Raw genomic sequence first — 23,106 nt, 5'->3', positions numbered from 1 at the left:
CTTGTTTAAATATTTGGATGTGGGCACTGATACCAAGACACTTTCCAAGTGCATCTCACACTTGACGAATAAAGGTTCAGATTCTGAAAAAACAACATAGTTCAGACAAAATTCAAGCGTTGAAAGACAGTAACACTTTTATTGACAAATATATCCAAAACAAAACAAACAAAAACAAAAAATAACAACAATCACAGTTGTCACAGCACTGTTAAAAAACAAAACAAAAACAGGAATACTTGTTAAAACTGTGAAATTACGTCAACTCATTGAACTCTGAAATGCATTGACATTTATAAGTGAAGAAAAACAAACAAGCATCTGAATAATCTGAATAAACTGAAATAACCGCTGTGGCAGCACAGATATGCACATAATAGAACAGAAATAACCATTTTACAAAAATATTGAAAATACTTTGCATAAAAAGTGCTTTAGTTTAAAATTAGAAAACATTAGCCATTAGCTGCAACAAAGTGTTACCTCAGAACAAGGGATATAATTTAATACATTGATAGATTTCTTATATAATTCTGCTCTTCTGTTGTTGATATATTGCACTAACTTGAGATACATTGAAAGGCTGAAGGACTCTGGCTGTCATATCTTTAAAACAAAATAGCATATTGTGTGGTCATATAAAGTAATGACTTCCTATGAAAGTAACAACCATATTACACCCCCCCCAAAAGGTTTGAAATGATACTGAGGGGATTTCTAAACCCAACACTCGAACGGACAGCCTTTAAGAAGCTCTTAAAGTGCTTTCAAACGTGATATCATCTCGCGTCTTGAGCGTGAAAATGGACTTTTCCCGAGCCAGCAGGAGAACGCGTCGTCAACGCGGCGAGGAACAGTTTGCCGTGTCGACGACCTCACGCAGATCACTCAAATCACGGCGAGGAGCAACACAACGGGCCACATTAACACGCCAGATCATGACTTTGGTCAGAACAACACCCCGGGGGATCTCCAATTCTGGGATTTGGGGCATGATATTAGATATATTTTCTTTTTTCATCATTCAAAACCGTCCGAGCTCCTCCACGCACAGGAGCGCGGTCGGGAAAAAGACGCATAAACATATACAGTATATTCTCATTTTATTTCCGCAGTCTCCACGAGGAAGCCGCCGCGGAACGGCTACTTGCGGCGGCTGAAGATGCTCTTCTTGCCGGAGCTCTTGTCGGCGCTGCTCAGGCCGATGAGCAGCCGCGCCTTCTCGTCCTCCTCCTGCTGCTGCAGGCTGTTGTCCGACTTGGCCTCCGACGCCTTCCCCCGCGAGTCCGAGCCGGCGGCGGGCTTCAGGCGGAGTTTCTCTTTTATCATCTACGCGGCGAGGGAAAGGAAAGCGGGAAGGACGGGAAAACACAAAACCAAATCAGAGGCCGCTCCAACGACGGCACCGGACTCGGAATCCGAAGGAAGGGTCGCTCGTCGGACCCGGGCCGTGGAAGCCGTTTCTACATTTCTGAATCTGCGTTTCTCGTGCGTTCTACCTGAGCGACAAGCGCTTTGCGACTGTCCCGTTTCACCGCCATGGCGAAGTCCAGCCAGGTCCAGGTGTTGTTGTGGTACTCCAGGCAGGGCAGGACCAGGTTCAGGTCCTTCGAGTCCACGCTGCTCTTCTCTCCCTGAGGAAGAGGAATTTGGTTAACTCTTACAACTACCATGCAATGCTCATGCATTGCTGCCAGTCCAGGTGAAGGCAACCCTTTGAAACCTCTCCCCAGTTGCTAGGGCGAGAGAGGAGAGGAAAAAAAAAATAATAATAAAAAGATCGATATAAATATACATATCTTTTAAATTTGATGTCTTACAATCCCCTCGATTGTAAAAATGTGTAAATAAAAGAAAGAAAAAGTTAATCAAAATTTTCTTTAGGTCTCTTGGCGCTGTTCGCGGAAACTAAAACCAAAATTTTGAAGGCAATGCTATTTCAATATTATCTTAATTATTTGCATTAGAATATTAAACTTAAACTAAAATATTGAAATTTGAAAGAAAAAAACAAAAAACACCACACATTTCAGGTGTGTAAATACAAATAAAATGTTTTGATTTATTTAATATCTTTATATAAATACAAAAAGAGCATGAAAGGGCTTGAATCTGAGGTGCAGCTCGGTCAAAACAAAATAAGATGGACAATGGAAGAATGCAGAATTCAGAGAACCGCCGAGTGGAAGACTAAAGACGCATTCCGAGGGGCTAATAGTTTGTATCTTTCTACAACAGGTTATTTTTTTTTTTTTTTACTTCTATTCCGACTCAAGCCCAAAAATAACAGATTGAATCAGAAGACGCCGGCCAGCGGCTGCACCCACCTTGTAGCTGACACAGAGCGGCACTTGGGGAATCTTAATGTAGATGAAGGAGTTGTTCATTGCAGCTCTTTCCTTCATCTTATCGATGTCATCGACAGGATGCTAACGAGGGAGGTCAGAGCCAATCAGACGGTTTATTTTGGTGTTATAGTCTTGAGAGAGAAAAAAAATAAAAATAAAAAAAATAAAAATATTTAAAACAGACAGTAGCTCTACCTCCGGAGGCTTCCTGAACGACCTCCTGACCCCCGTGGTGCGGTTCAGTCCCTGGGCAACTCCTTTGCTTGGACCCATAGCCCCCATGGAGTCCTCGGAGAGCTGCCGCGGCTTGACGGGGATACCTGCGGAACACAACTCCTCCATCAGCACCATGAACATTATACTCCCACTGAAGGGCTCTCACTCTCTCACAGACACAAGGTCATATTCGAACCAACAGAGGCTTTTAATAGCTGGGAGGGAGATGACATAATGTGGCGGGAGGTTATTCGATGCTGCTCTCACACACACACACACACACACACACACACACACACACACACACACACACACACACACACACACACACACACACACACACACACACACACACACACACACACACACACACACACACACACACACACACAAAAAGGCTATTGATCGGCCAGACTGATCGTATACACAGATCAGCCACATCATTAAAACCAATGACAGGTGAAGGTGAATGACATTGCTCATCTCGTTCCAGTGGCACCTGTCCAGGGGTGGGATATATTAGGCAGCAAGTGAACAGTCAGTTCTTGAAGTTGATGTGGTGGAAGCAGGAAAAATGGACAAGCTTAAGGACCTGAGTGACTTTGACAAGGGCCAAATTGTGATGGCTAGAGGACTGGGTCAGAGCATCTCCAAAACATCAGGTCTTGTACCCCACAAGACCTGCTGTTTTGGGTAAGGCAGTGATTAGTACCTACCAAAAGTGGTCCAAGGAAGGACAACAGGTGAACTGGCGACAGGGTCATTGGTGCCCAAGGCTCATTTATGGACATGGGGAGCCAAGTCTAACCCGTCTGGTCCGATCCCAGAGAAGAGCTTCTGTAGCACAAATTGCTGTCAAAGTTCATGCTGCTATGATAGAAAGGTGTCAGAACACACAGTGCATCACAGCTTGCTGCGTATGGGGCTGTGTAGCTGCAGACCAGTCAGAGTGTCCATGCTGACCCCTGTCCACCGCCGAAAGTGCCTACAATGCGCACATCAGCGTCAGGACTGGACCATGGAGCAACGGAAGAAGGTGGCCTGGTCTGATGAATCACGTTTTCTTCTACATCATGTGGATGGTCGGGGTTCGGGTCAGATTCGATGGAGCATCTGTGGGATGTGCTGGAACAACAAGCCTGATCCATGGGGGCCCCACCTCACAACTTCCAGGACTTAAAGGATCTGCTGCTAACGTCTTGGTGCCAGATACCACAGGACACCTTCAGAGGTCTTGTGGAGTCTATGCCTCCACAGGTCAGAGCTGTTTTGGCGGCACGAGGGGGAGCTGCACAACATTAGTGGTTAGTGGTTATAAGTGATGCTTTTAATGTTGTGGCCGATCGGTATAGATCTCGGCGTAGAGAACACGTTCTGAAGACACACTGAGTGAAGAGTGGCTGCCATTGAAACGCACCGGTCGTCACCAGCCTGAACTTGTCTTCCTCGTCAGTGACCTCCTCTTCCTCCACATTTCTTCCCGGGAAGAAGAATCCCATCATTCTCTTGAAAAACTGGTACATCAGCTGAATGGTGAGAGGCACCACGTTCACCTGGAGAGAAACAAACGCGTGTGTATTTCAGCTTTTATTAAGGATGGACACACAGAGTACAACTACTGCGTACTCACGCTGTGGTACGTGCTGATACAGTAGTGGTAGTAACACCGACAGCACTTATTATTTTCGGCAAATGATTGATTGGATTTTTTTTTTTTTTTTTTTTCAATAAACAAATAAATGCATTGCTTTGTTTGAACAGTCATATTGAGAAACTGTCAGTGTGTGAAAAATTAAACATGAAATGGGAACGAATCTGGTTTCGTTGTGTATCCGAGCATCCTGATGAGTAGCTTCACCTCAAAGTGTTCCTTCACAGAGATCCCGCCAACCGGGGGACGCACTTTGCTGAAGATACGCAATGCGAACTGGCGGCCGGACTGACACACACTCTGCGGACGCAGCACGACCTGCAGAAGTTGAAACGTTTAAACGGTTATGTTCTGTGACAGCACACTTTAAAATAGAGATGACACAATGCCGCTGTTCGTGTTCCGATACAGATACTGAAATACAGAGTATCCGCCGATAGCAATCCCATATTTATCTCTTCACTCTCTTGTTTTTTTTTTTCTCGTCTCAGCAGCTGTGGCCTGAATACATTTGTTGTTCCTGCAGGTGATGCTTCTGCTTTATAAATATTGCTCTCTGCTGTTTTCTCTGCTTTGAGTGTGAAGCTCTGCCGCACAGCCACACAAATCGTGACTCCCACACATGTGCTATGCCGAATGGCTTATTGTTGTTGTCATGGCAACGCGAGGCCACACGGCTACGGTTGTTATCACACAATCGAAAACAGTGAGTGCAGTGATATTCTAGGCTAGGTATGTCAGAGGATCACATCGCATTCATATCTGATCTAGAATTGGTTTGCTGGTATCGGCCTGACACTGGGTATCGGATTGGTGCCATCCCCACTTTAAAACACTGTTAAAATAAAAAAAATAAAAATAAAATAAAATAAAATAAAAAACTCTCCTGTAAACCCAATACAACTGGCTTTGATAAAAAAAAATTGTATGGGGTCCAAATGATGATGCGAACACAAAATGTCCATGATGATGGGTTTGTGGCTGAACATGCTGTGATGAGTCCATTCAACCAGCATGCAACGTTCAGTCTGATAAAACAATCTGAGATGAGCCCGTCGGGGCAAAATGGGAAGTACCGTCGCTCGAACAACACTGTACATACCCTCACACGCTGCAGAGGAAACCAAGGAGAGAGTTTTCAATTTCAACACATAACACACATGCCACCATATGATTGCGGGCGTTCTCGACAACCCAAATGTTTCACTTGAGAAAAACATTGTCACGGCAACATATTTGCTGCACTATGAGAGCTGTGAATTTGGATCTTCAATTTGGCAAACGTTCACCACATCACCTATGTACAGGTTTACCTTGTACGTTGCATTTGGCAGCAAGTTGTTCATCGTGAACCAGCCCAGTTCCAAGAGATGCTCTGCCGTGTCATCAGACTTGTTCAGCTGTAATTAAATAATTGTAAAAAGTGGTTGGCATACATCGAATTCCTGTGACAGAGTTCCATCAAACCTTTTTCAGGAGCTGCCACTTATCAGACTGAGAGAGAAAGATTGTTTAGTTAAAAAAAAAAATCCCATATTTTATACTCTTTCTTTTTTAGCTGGCGCTTTTGAAGACAACCATTTGATGATGCTGACAGTAGTTCACTAACACAATATTGATTAAAAAAAAAAAAAAAAAAAGTATTCATTTCCTATTGGTCCTCACACGCTCAAATCAGAGAGATGGAAATAATAAACCCTCTGGAAGCAACTCTGGTTTCCTGATTGTTCACCTTATCTCCTCCTCCCCTAAAGATAACTCCAGTCCGTTAGCCCTCACCTTGCTGTACATGAAGCGCTGCAGCTCCAGCTCCGCAATGCCGAGCTGGCCGTCCTCCTCGGTCAGACACCAGCGAGCCTGGTTGAAGCAGATCTCCGTCCTCCTCACCACGCTCACGTCTTCCGGGGGCTTCCGCAGCTCCAGCTTGTTGGCCCGCTGAAGCTGGAAGTCCTTAAAGCACCTGGGAGCGAGCGAACAAGAGGCATATTAATTCAATGGGATCCTGTATTTTGTTATAACTTTCCAAAATGTAATACATTTTACCGTGATTATGTCAAAACAACCGCATTTTGTATTAACATAACCGACAACCAACAAGCTAGTTGCACAGCTTTGAAAACACTCATAATTTCACAGTTTTACAATAGTGCTGGAATGCTGGAGTGAGACCTGATGAGAATATTAAGCTCTTCGCTCTTCATCTGCATGTCCGTCTTCTCCTGGTTGAGCTGGTTCTGCAGTCTCGAGTTGATCTCCGCCAGCTCATCCCCGTTTAGCTCCTCGGGTTGGGCCTGCAGCGTGGGAGAGGAAGCGCCGTTTTAATGAGGACTTGGATATTGGAGCAGCACGATGCCACTTTTGATATTTGGTGCCCCGACAGTTGCAATTGCACCTTTACACCTGTCTTTAAACTCGGGTCCGGTGTCCGAAAATAATTTATTTTACCGGACAAATTTTAACCATACCAGTCACGTTTCAATTAACAGTATATGTTACAAACGCATATATAATGCGCACCTGGGTTACAAGTGCCCCTTGCACAGACCTCTCCTCTTCCCAGAGCAGCGGGGAATGATGGGGCCCCCTGCTGCCCGTGTAGGTACCAGATGTGCTCGGTCTGGCAGAGGGTGAAACAAACCCTGTGGCCGGCTGAGGTGCGGGTGCCAGGCACACCACCGGCCCATCTCGCCCACGCCACCGGGGAGGTGGAATGGCTACGTTTTGTATTATAACCGGACATTTTGACCGGCAAGTTTATAATTTACTTATTTTTATTTTTTATACATTTTACCAGGCAAACATCAAGGAAGCAACGTAGTGCCATAAAGCCTAAAACACTTTTACCCCGGTAAGTTACCACATAAGTTACAAAGTGCAAGAACAGGCGTTCGGGCGGGTAGGTGGAAATGAAAGCGGTGCCAAGTCAGTGTACCATCATAATGATTTTGAAGCTTTTAATTTAAGGTGAGAAAGTGACATAGTGTTGCTTTAAACCTTAAACTGAAAAAATGTGTTCCGCGTTTCTGAATTGTTGTTTACAGGTGATAAAGAAATCTTAAATTACATTGTGTGAGTTAACATTTTGGAAAACCGTGTTTCTAGAAGTAACATTTCTAGTAAACTGGAGCCTCATGTTACAAACTCACAAATATGTTTCCTTGGACCTTGAGAAGATTTGCCAATACTCATGTTCAACAAATTAACTTTGAGGGCTTAAACCGCGTTTTCCATTTCATTAATTTAAAAATGTATCATAAGCTATAACAAGGACCTCGATGTGGAGGAAATTCATTCTGGATAATATTATAGTATCTAAAGAGGCTAACATCTAAAGAGTTTCATTCAAGAGGCTTTCTTTTTGCTGGTACTAAATGTATTCATACATACATACACGTATACATGCAGACTAACTCGTCAGTTTATAGGAACGAGGAGGAGATAACTTCAGTTGGCGCGTTTGTGCCTTTAAGCCCTGGGGTGACTCACTCGGATGTTGGAGTAGATCTGCTTCTCCAGGCGTCGAATCTGAGCCACGTGCTGCCTAACGGCCTCCTGGAGGTGCAGGATGCTGCTGCGCTGCTCCTCGGGGTTACTGGAGATCTCCAGCTGGAAGCGCACACGCTGCTTCTTCTCACTGTGCTCCTGGAGACGTCGGGCAGACAGAGAATGTGGAAGGTTAGAGACAGAGAAGACAGACTGGTTGTATTAAATCATTGGTAATAACGTAGTGGGATCCTGTTGGTTTGTTTGACGGCAAAGCTTTCCTCCACCTTGCGTTTGGGCTCCACATGCAGCAGCAGGTTGTTGACGATGTCCAGTATCATGGCGTACTGCACGGGGTTGGTGGAGATCTCCAGATCGTGATGGATGAGGGTGAAGGTGTCCACAGCCCCTGAAAGAGAACAGAGTCCTGTTGTGAGAGATCACGCTTGAGAAATGTATACAAGGGGGATCGAACGAGATAATTGCTCTCCCTCCTGAGCCATTGCTGCCTTCAAAATCTTAGTCTCCAACTCTCCACATATACAGTATAATCATACCACTGCTGTCATGCATCAAATTGTCATGAAGAGATTTCCACAATTTACAATTTCAGTGTCAGAAAGCTTTTTTTAATGTTTTTGTTTGAACTCAGAATTCCGTTCAGTATTAAGTGATATCACACTACTTTATGATATTGATGATACTACAATATTTTTTGATGGCAGTTTTTTATGATACCATAGCACACCAACTATTGATAATGTGATACATGTATCACATTATCGGTCGACCGATATAGGTTTTTCAATGATGATGCCGATATTTAGAGAGAGGGGTGGCCAATATATAATGCCGCTATGATTTATTTTGCATCTGATAAAAAACAACAATTTTATGATAATAACAAATGATACACATGCTGAACTTAACAATTAACTGTTAAGTTAATTGTTAAGTTAACAGTTATTGTTAACATAACACTAATGTTATTGTCTGCATTGTCTCAGCAGTGCACCTATTAAAAAAAAAAAAAAAAAAGTATCAACTAAACAAACTTACAAAGTCTACTCCAATTCTCTGAGATAGGTTTACATTTTGCCTCAAATGCGAAGTATTTCCAAACAGCACTCCTGCTGTTTTCTTTCAAAACTGGTCGTGGAGGCTCTGCACTTGCCATCTTTAATGAGCTAACACCATAACAAAGCGGAGTGAATGATTCGAGTGAAGACAGCGAGTGAGTGACAGGAGGCAGCGCTATGTGGACACCGCAGCGGTGTGTGTGTGTGACTCGCTGTGGGAGAAAAGTGAGAGCGAGGAAGCGCAGCTGCTACTGGTATATCGATAGAGCCAGTATTGAAACCCCTCCAAATATTCAGAATCGACATGTATAGAAAAAATATTTTAGTCCGCAACTCTAGTCTGCGACATTTTTTTTTTGTTGGCCTCGTGGCCGATGCCAACTTTCTCAAAATACACAAATATTGGGCCAATTAATATCGGCCAATTAATATGGGCCCACTAGATACTACATTACTTTAGGACATCACACTTATCATACCTTATATACCTTTTACTAAACAGCTCTCTAATCTCAGAATTATGACTTTAACCTCGGAATTCTGAAAGAAGAGTAAAAGATTTGAGTCATAATGAGTTTAATGTCAGAATTCCAACTGCAGATTTTGAGATTCCATACCTACCAGCCTGTTTTTTGAGCAGATCCTCTTTTTCGTGGTTGTTCCTGATCTCTGGCGGTTTGATTTGGGTGGCCAGCTCCGGGTCAATGTCGTGGCTGTAACCGATGTAGTACATGCGGCAGCTGCAGCGCGAGATGATGCGCTGAACCTGCTGGGTGTCGTTCACCTGAGCAGGCTGGTTCCAGTCTGCAGGTACAAGGAAAAAAGTCCATAAATCCATATAGAAGGATACAAAAACACCCGAAATGAATTCCAGGATGGCTACCAAAGAAGGAAAGTGAACAGTGTGTATGTGTGTCCAGCACTGTACCTGTGGTGGTGCTGACCATGCCTCCCACGGCCTGGCCGCTCTCCATAAGCTCCAGCACTGAGTCCAGGTTACGTTCCCTGTGCTCCTCTATGTTTTTCACCTGAAATACAACACCAAATATGTGATCTAGTTAACACATTCAGGCATTTCTAGGACAACTTTTTACCTTAAATTTCCACAAGTTACCACATTTAAATAAATTCTAAGAGCAATTTTGTAATTTTGAAGTAGTTAAGGTTAACCAAATAATTGTTACTTGGAATATACATGTGCATCAAACCGAAATAGAAAAGTGACTTCAGTAAAATGCCTTGATGAAAGTCTTTGTCTATGTGACAGAAACGCTGTGTTGAATAATTAAAATGATATCCTTTCTTTCTTGTGGTCCCTTTTTTCTTCAACCAAAATGACCTGTGGATACCCTTTGTTTACCGTCGTTGCACATTCTATGTAAGGGAATTCTGATTCCCCTGAATGGGAATCTAATCTAACCTTGCTAGTCTTTTTGCCGGAATCTACTAGTTAAACTAGAGAAGCGCCTTTCAATAGATTTCTATCAGTGTGGCTACCTTCAACCATAGCTGTCTGTCCTCATCTTGTCATTGCACAGAGTACAAGTACTGAGGCAAACGAAATGCATTGCTCTGCATTTTACCATCCTAGTAACTGATGTATCTGGGAGCAGTGGGCGCCATGTAGCCGCGCCTGGGGAGCAGTTAGGGGGTTAAGTGTCTTGCTCAAGCTAACCTTGCTAGTCTTTGTGCCGGAATCTACCAGTTAAACTACAGAAGCCCCTTTCAATAGATTTCTATCGGTGTGGCTACCTCCAGCCATAGCTGCCTGTCCTCATCTTCAGAAGGGTTGGTCTCCATGGTGGCAAAGTACTGCATGCCGTCCAGCAGGCAGGTCCAAGTGGTCTTCTGCTTCAGGGTGTCGTTGTACCAGGCCGGGTAGTGCTCGCACTGAAGCAGCTGAGCCTTGGCTGCGGACACCAGCACGCAGCCAGCCGTCTCTGTGCCACGTAGCATCATCTAGCAAAAAGCACACAGGACTTTTAGATGACCTCATACAGGTACAATATGGAGCAAGAATACAATATTAATTATATTACGGCGGCGACTGCTGAGTGTTATAAGAGTTACCTGACAGTTGACCAACTCGATGAACCAGTTGCGGTTGTAGACATCATCGGTCTGACAGGCAGCAATGCCGCACAGCAGGTCGCTGACACCGGATTCCTCCTCAGAGAAGACGACAAACTTATCGTTCTCCTCAATCAGCTTCTGGAGCATGGATGTTCCTGGAGAATGAGAAATATCAATCTTTCAGAGATTATGTTGTCCCTCGTCTGTATTAATCCATCTAATCAACAAGACTTTGTAAGATGAGGATCGAAAATGAGTGAACAGATGAGAACAGTGTTGCTGTAGATTGGAAAAAGACAATTCTAAAAATATATTTTAAAACATCTGGGCTAATCACTGACTCCTGCTTTATTTCCAGTGGCTGGTTAGGAGCACACAGGCCTCACAGCCAACATTCGGCATACTTCATCTCTCACCTTCATTTTGACTTTTCTCAGCTCGAGTTGGAGCAGGTATAACTGGAGTCACCGGGGCTGTGGTCGGAGAATAGTTCGAGGGAGAGCGTTTGAGCTTCTTGCTCTGCAGCTGCGTGTCGATCCTCAGCCCCTTCAAAGCTTCCGTGGAGAGGTTTCTCTTTAAGACGGACGCCTTTTTGTAGCCATCGTAAAGCCCGAAGGCTATGTTCCTGTTGGTGGTGTTCCAGGAGGCTCGCAGATCCACGAGGCGCAGCCTGTGAGTGTAGGAGGCATTGCTCTCACTCTTGGAGTTCATCCCCTGTCAGAATCAATGAAACATGATGAAACTTCAACGATGACTGCTGATTTAATATTTTAACATGCTTCCCACACATTTCAAACTTCTATATATTTTCCAGACTTACATACTCAGGTTTATAAAGTGCTACCCTTGAAAATGCACTGAATAAATATAGTATAGGATTGATTCCTGTGGTTTAAAATAAAATTCTCATATTTTTCCTTATTGTATTACTCAGTAATAATGGTGAATTAAGAAGGATTTTGTTGCAATATATTGTGTACAGCAGAATCACTTGAATCATGACACCACTGTAATCGTGGGAAATGTATTGTGATTGACACTTAATCATGCAACCATAACAGCAAGAAGGTTTGCAGCCAGACCTCTTCCATGCGGTTGCTCTGTCGCTGGTAGCTGAGGGACGACATGCTCAGGAGGTGCGTCTTCTTCACTTGAGCATTCATCTGATGGTCGGCCGTCTCGTCCCAGGTGGAGGCCATCAGGTGAACCGTCACCTCCGACAGCTCGCTGACCATCTGGGTCACGTTCCACTCGGAGATCAGCCTCCTCATCACAGTGCCAGCTGATGTGTCCGTAAAGGGGAGAACATTTATACATTTGCTTACTTACTTACAATAACAAGCCTTAAGTCTTAATTAGTTACTCTAGGATTTTTATCAGGGTTTCATGCACACCCCCATTTTGTAATAAACATCTTGATTATTACATATATGGTGGGGGTTACACAAAAGTGAAATTTTACATTGAAGTGTGATACTTTATATAAATGAAGATGGCATTTTTGATGTATTACTTGAATTGTCAACGCAATAACCACCACACCATGTTATAGGTAATTTAAAATGTGTTGGTAAAACGTATTACGTATGACATTCAAGGTGTTTATTACATTTTGGAAAGTTATGACAAAATGCAGCGTTACTAGGCAATTCATTGTTACAGACCTAATTAATATTTCCCTTAAATTTGGAAGGAAACATGACTTCATAAAATAATAGAAGTCAGCCCAAATAATGGTGATAGGGTGACTGTGTAATAATTGTGATGACAGCCCTAGCTGGGCTCAGCGTTCCTACCCTGTGGAATCAGTCTCTGTGCTCCTCGAGTGAACACGTGGCCTTTGTTGCACTCGACCTGGACGCCTCTCTGCTGAGCGAAAGAGGCCCAGTAATGCACCTGGAGGGCATGCAGGGAAACAAGAGGGTAAATCTGCCATGAAAGGATGCAGGTCTTTGGAAAACAGGACACATGACTGTGGAATTGATGCTGAGAAGACGGCAAATGGAGAAAAAACAAATCCCTTTGAAGTAGTTAATGCCTGTATGGCAGCAGCCTTAAGTAGGCAACTACCTGTAGCTGAGGGAAGGCAGCTGTGTAGGACATCTGTTTGTAGTGCTGGCCCAGCTTCTTGCGGACGGGCCTGAGGCTATGGAAGAGTTTCCCTCTGCAGATCGGTCGGGAGACACCGGTCCAGGTGGCCCAGAAGTTCTGCATCCAACGCAGAGTGCTGCTGTAGAGGAGCATTCTGGGTTGGGAAGGTTCTGAAAGGGAGAGAGAAAATGTTTATATTGCTTGATCCTATATACTTAAAATCCATATCTTGTTTCTCCATTTTTGACAAGGTAAATGGATGCACCATGATAAAAACTTTCTAATCATACCGAATCCCACATAATTTTTTTATATGAAATGTGGTTGACAATGGGTTGCTCAGGGCAACTGGGAAACAGTTATTCTCTCCTGTATCTTCAGATACCTTCATATATTGTAACCTGGTATCGGTTAATCTCGAATCTACAGTTGTTATGGACTTGGGTTGGCCTTAGGTATTTAGATATTAAATGGTAAAATGGTAAATGAACTGCATTTTTATATAGCGCTTTTCCAGTCTTGCGACCACTGAAAGCACTTAACAATATACGCCTCACATTCACACACACATCCATACATCGATGGCAGCGACTTCCATGCAAGGTGCACACCAGCTCATCGAGAGCACTTTAGGGTTCAGTGTCTTGCTCAAGGACACTTCGACGTGCTGCCAGGAGGAACGGGGGATCCAGGAAGCCTCTGATTACTGGACGACCCGCTCTACCTCCTGCGCCACTGTCGCCCACTAAGGAATATTTTAGAGAGATTTTCTTTTGGAAAATCATTGGGGGGAAATATATAATTAGGAGCTAAAAAGGAGGAGGGCTACCTGTTCCACAGTGCTGGTTGAGGTCCATGGTGATGGAGAGGTTGAGGTTCTCAGAACGGAAGGCTCTGTAAGAGTCATGAGGTTGCCCTGAAATCACATCTGCAATTTTTTCTGCACAGCAGAGCATCACAGCATGGTGGTCATGTGGATTGCCATGACAAAGCCACTGGAGGTCAAGGGTCATGCACAAGTTGGGCAGGTGCAAAAAACAGATGTCATCATACCTGAAATTGAAGAAGTTGAAACAGCCTTTACAACCTTTAACTTTCTTTTTATAAACACAGTAAGCCTTGAAATCTTCGCTTTTTGAAATTGGTTTCTCTGCCTTTACTTACTTTGAAGCTGTTCTGGCGTTAACGTCCATGTCTCCTTTAAAAACAAACTGACCAGGGTTCCAGTCGAAATTCAACTTATTCCATTCCCAGTGCAAGTTTTCTGTGGTGTTATAAGGGTCCTGTAAAACGCAAGATTTCACTTGATCACACACGCATTTAAAATGAAATCTGCTTATCTATCCATCAAACGCAAGACTTTAATACAAACAATAAACCCTAAGAAATATGAAGCAAGCAGTTGTGTTGTTTTTTTTTTATTGAATACATAAAACAAAACAAAAATCCAAAGGTTTGTTTTGGGGATGTATGAGAGCTTCCTAAAAATATTTCACCTCTGTTGCCAGCTGGTGGAGGTTGGCCTGTTCAATGTCCATGACCCAGTGTCCGTGCAGCAAGAGACGACTTTTGTCCCACCACGCCAGGGGGGGAGAAGGGTCCACAGTGGGTTTGGTCAGCAGGTCAACCACCTGGCCAATCAAAGTCCAGGCAGGGTCCCAACATGGTCCCCACACAATAGTGTAGAGAGAGATCTTGGCTGCAGATGAAAACATTAAATTGAGGGAAGCAGTTTTTAATATCTAGACAAATAAATACTCAGCAAACAGAACAACTGATTATGGTCGCATGACTCACACTTGAAGTCGTAGAAGAACTTCAGTGGTGGCATGTTCCTGTGGATCGTCACGTCTCCCCACGGCTGGCCGAGTGGAATGATCTGTTTACGATGGGCACGTGCATGTCCGTCCTGCTCGGTCCCGATCAGACGACCCGCCAGCTCCCATTCACGAATCTCAAACAGGTACCGGGGGTAGTCCCGGATTCTCACTGGAACAACAGAGAAATTGCCATTCTTTATCTCCGAAACAAAAATAAAATAAAAAAATTGGTTAAACTACAAGTTTTTTTTGTGGTATATGTGGTAAATTCTTTTGGAAAACTGGAAATTCACATTATAATCCCAACTGTCTTGGCGCATTTTGTGAAATTTCAACCTTTTAAGGCTTAAACATTTCCCCCATTGGACAGCATTTTAATCACAGTGAGAAGTTGCAGCAGAGTGATAAGCTTCTCAATAGTACAGCTTTCAGCGACGTTGCGCTATGAGCACCAACCCAACACCACTTTTGGTATTTAAAGTTATTAGCTAATTTAGTCACTCACCCAAGTAGGCGGTGAGTTTGAACTTCACAGCTCGACACCACTGGACCACAAGAGACAGTCCATCCCTGGGAAAGGGGCTGATTCCATCAATGTCCCTCAGCTGCTCTCTCACCCTTTCAGGTCCATGGAGGGAGTGGTCTGCCAGAGCCACCAGCTCCAGATCCGTCACGGTCCAGGTCAGCAGGGACTTCCTCATGGGCGTGTTGGCGTACAGCCGCCGTGAGCGCTGGATGTAGATCTCGATGTTCTTCTTCTCCAGCGAGCTGTACAACTCCTCGATCTTCCTGGCGGGCAGAAGCTCCCCGTGCTGCTTCCGCAGGTCGGCCACCTTCTTATCTAGGAGCTGCAGCCGCTTCGCGCTCTCCTTGCTTTCATCCTTCATCAACTCATAGTTGTCGCGGAGCTTGATCTCAAAGACATCATCCAGGAAAATGAAGGAGAACTGGCTAATTTTGAAGACGAGGTCGGGGGGCAAGGACCGGAGCTCGGAAGGCTGGTTGTGGGACTGGTGCAGAATCTTTAGCCACTTCTGGACGCTGATAGCCATGTCAAAGGTGTTCGAAAAGTCGTACTGATAAGGAAACTCCGCGGTCAGGTTCGGACAGGTGACGACCCAGACACGGTTGTGAGGTGTTGTAAGGAAAGGGAAGGTGTCTCTGTGCAACTGCATTTCGGTCAATTCTGAGTGCGTGTGCACGTCTAGACCCTTGAAGGAGAAGATGTCGTGCCCGTCGAAGTTGAGAAGCAGAAGAGGGGACTGTATGTGCGTTGAACCGGCATGCTTTGAGAGGGAGAGGGCCTCCGTGTGCAGGAAAATATAGTTTTGCTCACTTATGTGGGCTGTCAAGTGAGTGCGACCCAGCTCCACACGCACGCACAGAGCCCTTGTCTTGCCCGACAGAGTCTCACTCTCCGTCTGTTCTGCTGGTTTGCCCTCTTCTGGTTCTCCACAAAGCATGACCCAGCAGGCGAAGGCCTCTGTTATGTGTTGATAGATGAACATGTGGACTGAAGGCGTCCACTCCATTGTCAGCTCCTGTTCACACTGAACCTGAGTAAGACACAAGGAGAAAGAAAACAAATCTGAATTCACGTGGCCGTGCCAGTCCAAACCAACAAGTGGAGAAAATGAAGACTTAAGCTACCTCCAGGGTGTGCGTGATGATGTGGTGACAGAGGGAAAGCGTGGTGAGTTTTAAGACAGGATTAGGCGTTTGCGAGGCAAGGCAACAGGGCTCCATGCTCTCGGTGAGCGTCTTTATCACAGACAGGGAAACGCTCTCGAGAGACAAACTGGAACTGTCTGCAGAGCTGAGAGCCTTTACGGCATCCACCCGGAGAGACACAGCACCTAAGGAACAGGATAAAGTTGTAATTGCAAATTGCACATCATGCCTCGTACACACTTGACAGCCCCTAGGTCTGTTGGCTTCACTAGAAGTCATTCAAGTCGATTGAAGAGCTCCATAACAGAGCTTCAACGTCAGGCCCCATTGTAGACAGCAGCTCTATTAATAACAGTGTGACGGATCCATTGAGAAGTGTATGTGGATTGTTGGCATGAATAAACATGTGTTGACACTGACTATTTTATATAAACCATATATATTTTAGTATATACATTACTCAAGACATTTAGTGATGTTAAAAAAATAGATAACATTTACATTACATTTAGTCATTTAGCAGACGCTTTTATCCAAAGCGACTTACAATTGTTCAAAGACCGACGGACGCAGCCATCGGGAGCAATTAGGGGTTAAGTGTCTTGCTCAAGGACACTACAGCATGCTAGCAGGAGCCTGGGATCGAACCAGCAACCTTTGGATCACTAGACCACCAGCTCTACCTCCTGAGCTACCATCCCCCAGATAAACATTGTAGCTATCAAAAAAAGCTAACAGCTATAATATAGTGAAAGTAAATTAATTCATGATGACTTCACCTGCCAAGTTGGACAGTGTGAACACATTGACATCCTCGAGACAACACTCCAGTCTGAAGAGCAGCGGTAGGTGCGCCGTTGACAGAGGTTCGCCGCTCTCCTCGGTAGCGGGACACACAGAGACTACATCTGGGCTGTCTGGCCCCCCGTTACTTTCTAGGCTGAAGAGAGACAGCAGGCGAGACAGGCACAGGGCACATGTCTCCGAAAGCTCCAGTTGGAGCCCTTTGAGACTCGATTCCATGCTTAAAGTTGGAGACTGGCAACCCGACGCCATGTGGGCTCTGTTGTAACTGCCCTGGAAGGATGAGAAGGAAATAACAAAAAAAACAAATTAATAATCTCCAGACCATCACGAACACCCCCTCTTTATATTTTTTAAACTTTTACTTTCTTCTCAAAAGCTTGCCTTCTCCTGGTCATTGATTTTCTGTTCTTGGTCACTTGAGGTGGAGGTGATATTTTTTCATCAGAGGGTGCTGTTCTGTTTTGCAAATGTTCCTCCATATCGACAATTTACTGATCACAATGAGCTAAGCTTGTTTATGAAATTCACTGCAGCTCCCTTTCACAAGCTTTTCATTCTTGCCGGAAAAGGCGGACCCCGCCATCAGCAATGGAATCAGCATATAGAGGAATGCATTCGGAATGCAAATACATGGAATGGTTCTTTCTTAAAAAGTTTCGGCTCATGGATTACAACTTTACTGTTAAAATAAATGTAAAAGTAAATTATTTGGCTTTTTAGACAATAAACTGAAACAGGAAACTAAACTGTAAAACACAACTGTCATATGAAAAGGCAGTGGAGCTCTGTCATATGTAAAACCGAAAGTTGTCCCCTTGTGTTAAAGTGGTTTTACTTGAACGTAAAACGAATTTTTATTAGAGCTGTTGTTCAATATAAGAAATAGGAGCATTTCATTACGGTTATACCTGAAGACTAAGGGAGTCTAGGATTAAGGCTTCACCCCACACATGCTTTCCAGGTGGGTGTGGGGCCTGTTGGATATGAGAACCCTGCCCCACCCTCCACCAGAAGTGGTCCAGAGAGAGGGAGGCTCGCTGGTGCACATTCTGGGACTTGATGCTCTCTTCGTCAACTTTAATATCAAGGAGATGCTGCAGTTCTGTTGAAATAGAGCATAAACATTGTTCAATGAGGAGAAAAATATGACTGTGGCAGTGGTTTGATAATGATAGGTTAATGTGTAACGTTGCAGGTCCCACTGCGCCAAAGGAAAGAGAAGAAAAAAAACAAGTCTCTAATCTAATCTTACTGGGATCGGTGTATTTGGAAAGGCATAAGCAAAAAGCTGTCTGGAGAACAATTAATCATGCCACTACAATGAGATCCAAGGAACATACGAACCAACTGCTTTTCCTAGTAATATATGGCAAAATGGCCTCATTTTGCAGTGTGGCAATTCCATCACACGGCTTTCATTCTGTGCAAATGCCATTCTCTGTCTGTGTGTGTGTGTGTGTGTGTGTGTGTGTGTGTGTGTGTGGGTGTGTGTGTGTGTGCGTGTGTGTGCGCGTGTGTGCGTGTGAGCGCGCGCGCTTGAGTGGCCTTTAGCACCTGCGTTGGCAGATATGAAACCCAGAGCGAAGGGCGTCGTGTCTCCCAGCTGAACAGACACATTGACATTAGAGACAGTCGAGGTGATCATCACAGGGGAGTCCAGATGGGGAAAGCGTCTGTTGGGCAGAAAGTCGCGGAAATATACTACTGGGCTACACAACACAACACCATGGATAGAGCACAGCATGATTGGGAAAACACACAAACATATGGATGAGGAAGAAAAGTGAAAAAGGAGAATATTAAAATCATCAATAGAACACACAGATTTTTTTTTTTAAAGATAGTCTATCAAACTAACTGGCTTAAATATACACACAGCTCAGCCCTATACTCAAATTTGCTTTCTAATTATTTAAATGTGGTTAACTTCATTTCACTCATGTAACTAAAAAGAGATTAAAAACAATAATTCAGTCAAAACTTAAGATAACTTGATAGTTACATGACAGTTTTGCCCCAGGCAGCCATTTCGGTATTAACAATACATCTTTATAAGCTCCAGTGCAGTGATGAACCTCTTAAGATAGAAAGACACTGGACAGTATTTCCCAAACACAACTTGCCTTTTCCTGTGTGCTTTCTTCGTGTGAATGAGTTGTTTCCATGGAAATAGGTCCAACCAATGAGAAAACTCTTGGTGACGGTAGTGGATGATGCAGGTACTGACAGTGACTGACCCTGAAATGTCCATCGATGTAACCTACAAAGCAAACGATGACAAAGACGATCGAACCGGGCGACGTCAAACATGAGTCACGTATACAAGACATTTTACTGATGAGATATGAGCCAAACCTGCAGAGCGGTCCTGAGGGTGTTCAGGCAAAGTATTCTTTGTCGACTTTGAGAAAGGAGGAGTCCATCTGCAAACAATAATTAAAATGTGTCGCGTTTGCAGATTATTTCTGGGTTTGCACTTTTCTCTCTCAGCCTGCAGTGTGTCTTGTGCCCAGATTCTACTCCCACATTACACTCACCCTCCAGAAGGAACTCCAGGCTGCTCTGGGGGAAACTGAGCTCAGGAGTGAAGCTTTTAAGCGGCAGCTGCCCATTCTCACGCCCGTAGTCGACCTTCAGGGACTTGAGCGTCCAATTCAAGTGTCTGTATGGTTCATAGAAATTGTCTCAATTTCCTTCTCCCCCCCCCCCCCCTTGGGTAAATTCATTTAGACAATCGATAACGAATCTTATCGGAAGATATTTTCTAAAACCTTCAATACATTAAAGAGAGAATTCAAATACACAATGCAATATATTATAAATGACTCACCTTTTCTGGCTCTGCATGGACAGGGTTATGTTCGTATTAACAAATTCCACATTCACATTCTGGGGAATCATTTTATGGAACCGCTCCACTGCCTCCGTTTGAATGAACTCCTCGTTTTCGCATTCTGAAAGGGTAATGCAATTTTTTTCAAATTATGAGTCTTTCAGGAGGGAAAAATCAAATGCCTTTACTGCCTCTGTGTCAACTCTTAAGTAATACATATGCATTTTTTAAAAAATTGTTTACATTTTGAAGCACAGATAATTATGTAATAAGCACCTTGTACCTTATATCAGATGAAAATAGAATTTAGAAGATACATATATTGGTTAAAATGCTAAAATTGCAATGGAAGGCCCTGATTCAGGTCTAGGTACCTCTCTTAAATAAATATACAGAGGTCACTTTCAGAGCTTTGATTATGACTTTGTCTCCTTTCCCTTGCTGGCTTATCTGTGTTCAGAGGTGACAATAACCTTTTGAAAGTGTAGCAGAGATTGGTTTACAACCAGGCCCAAACAATTCGGATCAAGCGTAAAGGAGGATGTCTTATGGTAAATCATTAAATGTAAACTGTTATTTAACATTACGGGTCATATGTCAATTGTAGATTTTGATGCAAAACAACTGGTCAAAAGCTTATACGGCTGTCAGTGTGTTTGCACCAGAAACTATTAATAGGAGCACTGAGTAATAGATATGTAATGTTAGAACCTGGTTAATCTTTGCTTGGTTCAATATTTGGGCAAATTATTATTTTGATGCCATTTCTCATATTTGCTTACCAGATCCATTGTGTATGCTCTTTGGGGGAGATGCAGGCAGAAAGAGCTGGCTAAGGAACAGGCCCTCGTGCAGCTCTGCAAGGAGTGTTCTCACACCCAGGGACAGATACCCCGGCTTCATTTCGGGTAGGCTCAAATCCCCAGATAGCACCAAGCTAAGGGACACCTCAGCCAGGCATATGTCCTGAATAGAAGGCATCTTAAATGTAGATAGTCTCGTATATAGCAATTCCAATAGAACTGACTCCCCATCCCATGGACACTTACCAGTCGACTGCTTTTGAGAACTTTGCTGCTTAACTGCCCAACGGAAAAGTCCCATGCTAACCTGTAATAGATGTAATTATGTCATTTTTATAGATGCAACCTGAGCATCGGTACACAAAGCCACAGTTGTATTTGTTGCATGGTTACCTTTTACTTTGATGGTGAAGTAGCAAGGTAATGCCTGTGATGGTCATGTGCCACAGAGACTCAGACAGGGATAAGTTCAACACCATCACACTGACAGAATCAATGTGGAATGACATCAGCTGAGAGGAGAAGACAGTGTGGGTGGTTTAGTCAACAAATCTGTTTACCATGAAGCAGTAACATCTGCAGATGTTTCTCAGGATGCAGCAGAATCCATCCTTGTGAATTTGGAAAATGAGTTTCACACAATATTTAATGGCAAATGAAAAAAATCTTTGAAAAATCGAAACACATCCCCCCGTCCCCCATCTCTCTCTAGAAATGTTTTATCAACACTGAAACAGTGTAATTTGTTATAGGCTGTCCATTATTGGTCAAAACAGCTGGGAAAAATAACTGTGCTACTGAGGAAAAACCTCTTTCATTTGGCTCCATACCTGTGAAAGAAACCGTAGAGTTGTTGGGCTGATCGGAAGATTTCCTGAATTTCTTCCATTGCTCTTCTTCACCGGAGTTCTGAGTGGTGCTTGCAAGTCAAACCTCACTCTGGTTTCACCAACACACAATGCCAGGTACCTCCTGCATTAAAAATATGTAAATACGTAGTCTTCAATAGAGGACATTGACTATTTAGCTTGTGGAATGGATTGGACAGTGTAAAAACATCCCGTTGAGAAATAATTTGACCACTTACGGTAAGTCCTGGTTAAGAAGTTTACTTGAAATCCATATTCTGTCAATTTCCTGAAAAACAATGCACAATGTTATCATCAGCCATTTCAATTGTCACTGATATTAAATGAGAAAGCTGGATGATCTACCAGATAATAAGCCACATATTTCTCTCCAAATATTTCGAGTGGAAGCTGTATCGCATGAGTACAATCTCTAAATGTGACGCTAAACCTAAGCTGTGACTTACCAGAGTGTGTTGGGGATGAAACTGGATACTGATTCCTTGGACTGAGAACAGCCCAACCGATTTTATCCTTAAATCAACATTTAGTGAATTCTGGAAGAACCGCATAGCCAGAGTGCATATGAGCCATCTGTGGGAAAAGACAAAGTATTGTGAAATTCCATGCATTGTTTGATTAAGACAATATAATAATACCACTTTATTAAGTATAATAATGAGAATACCAAGGCTACATATACAAATGTAGTGTTGGTCATATCCGACATTCGCATTTGAAGTACTGTATAATATTTCAAAATTACACTTTCCCATTTTCCTACACAACTGAACATTCATTTACATGACTTTCTCGCTCAGACAAGCTGTTACATGCAGTTGCACCTTTTTTTGGTGGAATTTGTCCTGTATTGTTTCTAGAAATCTCCACAACCTACTGAAATCCACCCTTTGTACAAGTACACATACAGCTTCAGATTAGAAATCAGCTTTGGTCTAAGAAAGAGGACATGTAAAATTCAGTGATATTCTGAGATTATGACAAGCCCCAGACATGAAGTACATATTAAACAACTGAGGCTTACCTGAAGAGGAGAGCAAATAAAAAAGTTATTCCAAGCAGTAAAGACGCCAGGGAAGCTATCAGCCAGAGAGACATTCTGTCCCCAGTAGTTCACACCCAGAGCGTGGTCATGGGAATGATTACAGCTACTGTCAGGAGACAGAGATCTGCTTCTGTTGAAACACGATAAGTCCTGTTATTCAGGTGCACGAGTCTTGAGTGACAGGCACTAGACAGAAAAAAAACCAGGTATTACACAGAAAAAGGACAGGTATCACACAATGGTAAAACAATTTGTCTCTTGTGGTGTTTATGGGTGTGTTTAACCATGCAAAGTATACTGGACATTTGCTAGTTTTC

At 43.5% G+C, this 23,106-nt stretch overlaps 1 protein-coding gene across 1 annotated transcript; it reads right to left on the bottom strand.

Moving 5' to 3' along the window:
• Positions 1 to 111: 111 nt before the first annotated feature.
• On the bottom strand, positions 112 to 22,897 carry LOC307234661 (bridge-like lipid transfer protein family member 2). The gene is made up of 39 exons (XM_080006500.1): positions 22,769 to 22,897; positions 22,191 to 22,317; positions 21,963 to 22,012; positions 21,706 to 21,847; positions 21,269 to 21,387; positions 21,122 to 21,182; positions 20,855 to 21,038; positions 20,070 to 20,193; positions 19,777 to 19,901; positions 19,595 to 19,662; positions 19,363 to 19,499; positions 18,794 to 18,948; positions 18,148 to 18,341; positions 17,212 to 17,509; positions 16,412 to 16,617; positions 15,267 to 16,317; positions 14,739 to 14,930; positions 14,438 to 14,640; positions 14,106 to 14,224; positions 13,771 to 13,994; positions 12,921 to 13,111; positions 12,647 to 12,746; positions 11,933 to 12,132; positions 11,267 to 11,564; positions 10,848 to 11,005; positions 10,530 to 10,736; positions 9,706 to 9,805; positions 9,399 to 9,581; positions 7,986 to 8,107; positions 7,702 to 7,857; positions 6,385 to 6,506; positions 5,995 to 6,175; positions 5,529 to 5,615; positions 4,423 to 4,533; positions 3,982 to 4,117; positions 2,544 to 2,668; positions 2,328 to 2,429; positions 1,500 to 1,634; positions 112 to 1,329 (listed from the first exon to the last, which is right to left on the bottom strand). Exons 1-39 carry the CDS (start codon positions 22,840 to 22,842, stop codon positions 1,144 to 1,146), a joined length of 6,753 nt encoding a protein of 2,250 aa, XP_079862626.1. The 5' UTR covers positions 22,843 to 22,897; the 3' UTR covers positions 112 to 1,143.
• Between the last annotated feature and the right edge of the window lie 209 nt (positions 22,898 to 23,106).

Source organism: Zeus faber (genome assembly GCF_960531495.2).
Source record: "Zeus faber genome assembly, chromosome: 9".
Classification (NCBI taxonomy): domain Eukaryota; kingdom Metazoa; phylum Chordata; class Actinopteri; order Zeiformes; family Zeidae; genus Zeus; species Zeus faber.
This window is presented reverse-complemented; position numbering and strand designations above follow the sequence as displayed.